At 41.8% G+C, this 1,088-nt stretch overlaps 1 protein-coding gene across 1 annotated transcript in view; it reads right to left on the bottom strand.

Annotated features, from left to right (window-relative positions):
• Nucleotides 1-1,088, bottom strand: part of LOC101845479 — a 12,598-nt gene that overhangs the window by 7,188 nt on the left and 4,322 nt on the right. The window contains exon 3 of the mRNA XM_005102748.3: nt 47-157. Within this exon, the coding sequence (XP_005102805.1) occupies nt 47-157 (111 nt within the window). The remainder of the gene's footprint in view (nt 1-46; nt 158-1,088) is intronic.

Below are 1,088 nucleotides of genomic sequence, written 5' to 3'. Positions count from 1 at the left end.
AGAGAGAGAGAGAGAGAGAGAGAGAGAGATGTACAAGAGTACCCACCACACAAGGAAACTGTCTGTCTTTGACACAGGTGTCCGCGGTTCCATTCCCGATCTCATAGGTCAGGCAGTTCTCGTAGTCACAGGTCACATTGTAGCACAGGATGTGGGGCTGGTTCATAGATAGAATTGTCACAATGATAATGATGATAATAATAATAGTAATGATAGTAATTATAACAATGTAATAGTTATTATAGTAAATAAGTTAGTAAGTTTATTCAGTGTTTAAGGCCATTGGTTCACATCATATCACATAAAACACTCATTTGATAAATAAAGTTTCCATAATGAATAAGTACAGGTTGTGCACATATCTTTTATCATGGGTCAAACATTGCATATTTCTGTCACTGGGCCGAGTCAGGCTGGGAGGGATTAACAATTTCCTTTAATGGACAAAGTGTGAACAATTGAAAATAAAGTGAAGTTCATCTACAATTTCATGAGAGTTACACCTCTCACATAAGGCTTACTCTGCTCACCTCTCTAGCTTCAACAGCACAAAGTCTGCTTCGACTATCAAGCCACCCCAGAAATGGCAGTTCACAAGAGAGTGACAAACATACAAAAGATGTAGAGGAAAAATGACGATAGTAAGGATGGGGAAAGAAAAAGCAGCAGTTCCCTCTTTGTTGTTCCAGCGCAGTACGAGCATGGCATTGATAAATCAGCCCATTTACAATTCTACTGTGTATAAGAACATGTTAATCCCCCCCCCCTCTTTTGGGAATGGAGTAAAGGAAACTTCAGTCAGTAGCATTGCCCGGGGAGGGGGGGAGCCCATAGACACCGCACAGAGTAACAACAAAATAAACGAAACGAACCCATCTAAAGTGGTAGGAAACTCTGCTCTTTGAAGCCTAAACATTAGATTTGAAACGTCGTAGGAGGGAAAAACAGTGTGTGTGTGTGTGTGTATGTGTGTGTGTATGTGTGTGTGGTTGTGTCGGCGTGTGTGTGTATGTGTGTGTATGTGTGTGTGTATGTGTGTGTGGTTGTGCCGGCGTGTGTGTGTGTGTGTGTGCGTGTGTGTGTGTGTG

This window comes from Aplysia californica, unplaced genomic scaffold (genome assembly GCF_000002075.1).
Source record: "Aplysia californica isolate F4 #8 unplaced genomic scaffold, AplCal3.0 scaffold00338, whole genome shotgun sequence".
NCBI classification, from domain to species: Eukaryota; Metazoa; Mollusca; class Gastropoda; order Aplysiida; family Aplysiidae; genus Aplysia; species Aplysia californica.
The sequence above is the reverse complement of the archived record's forward strand: the minus strand, read 5'-3'. Positions and strand labels throughout refer to the sequence as shown.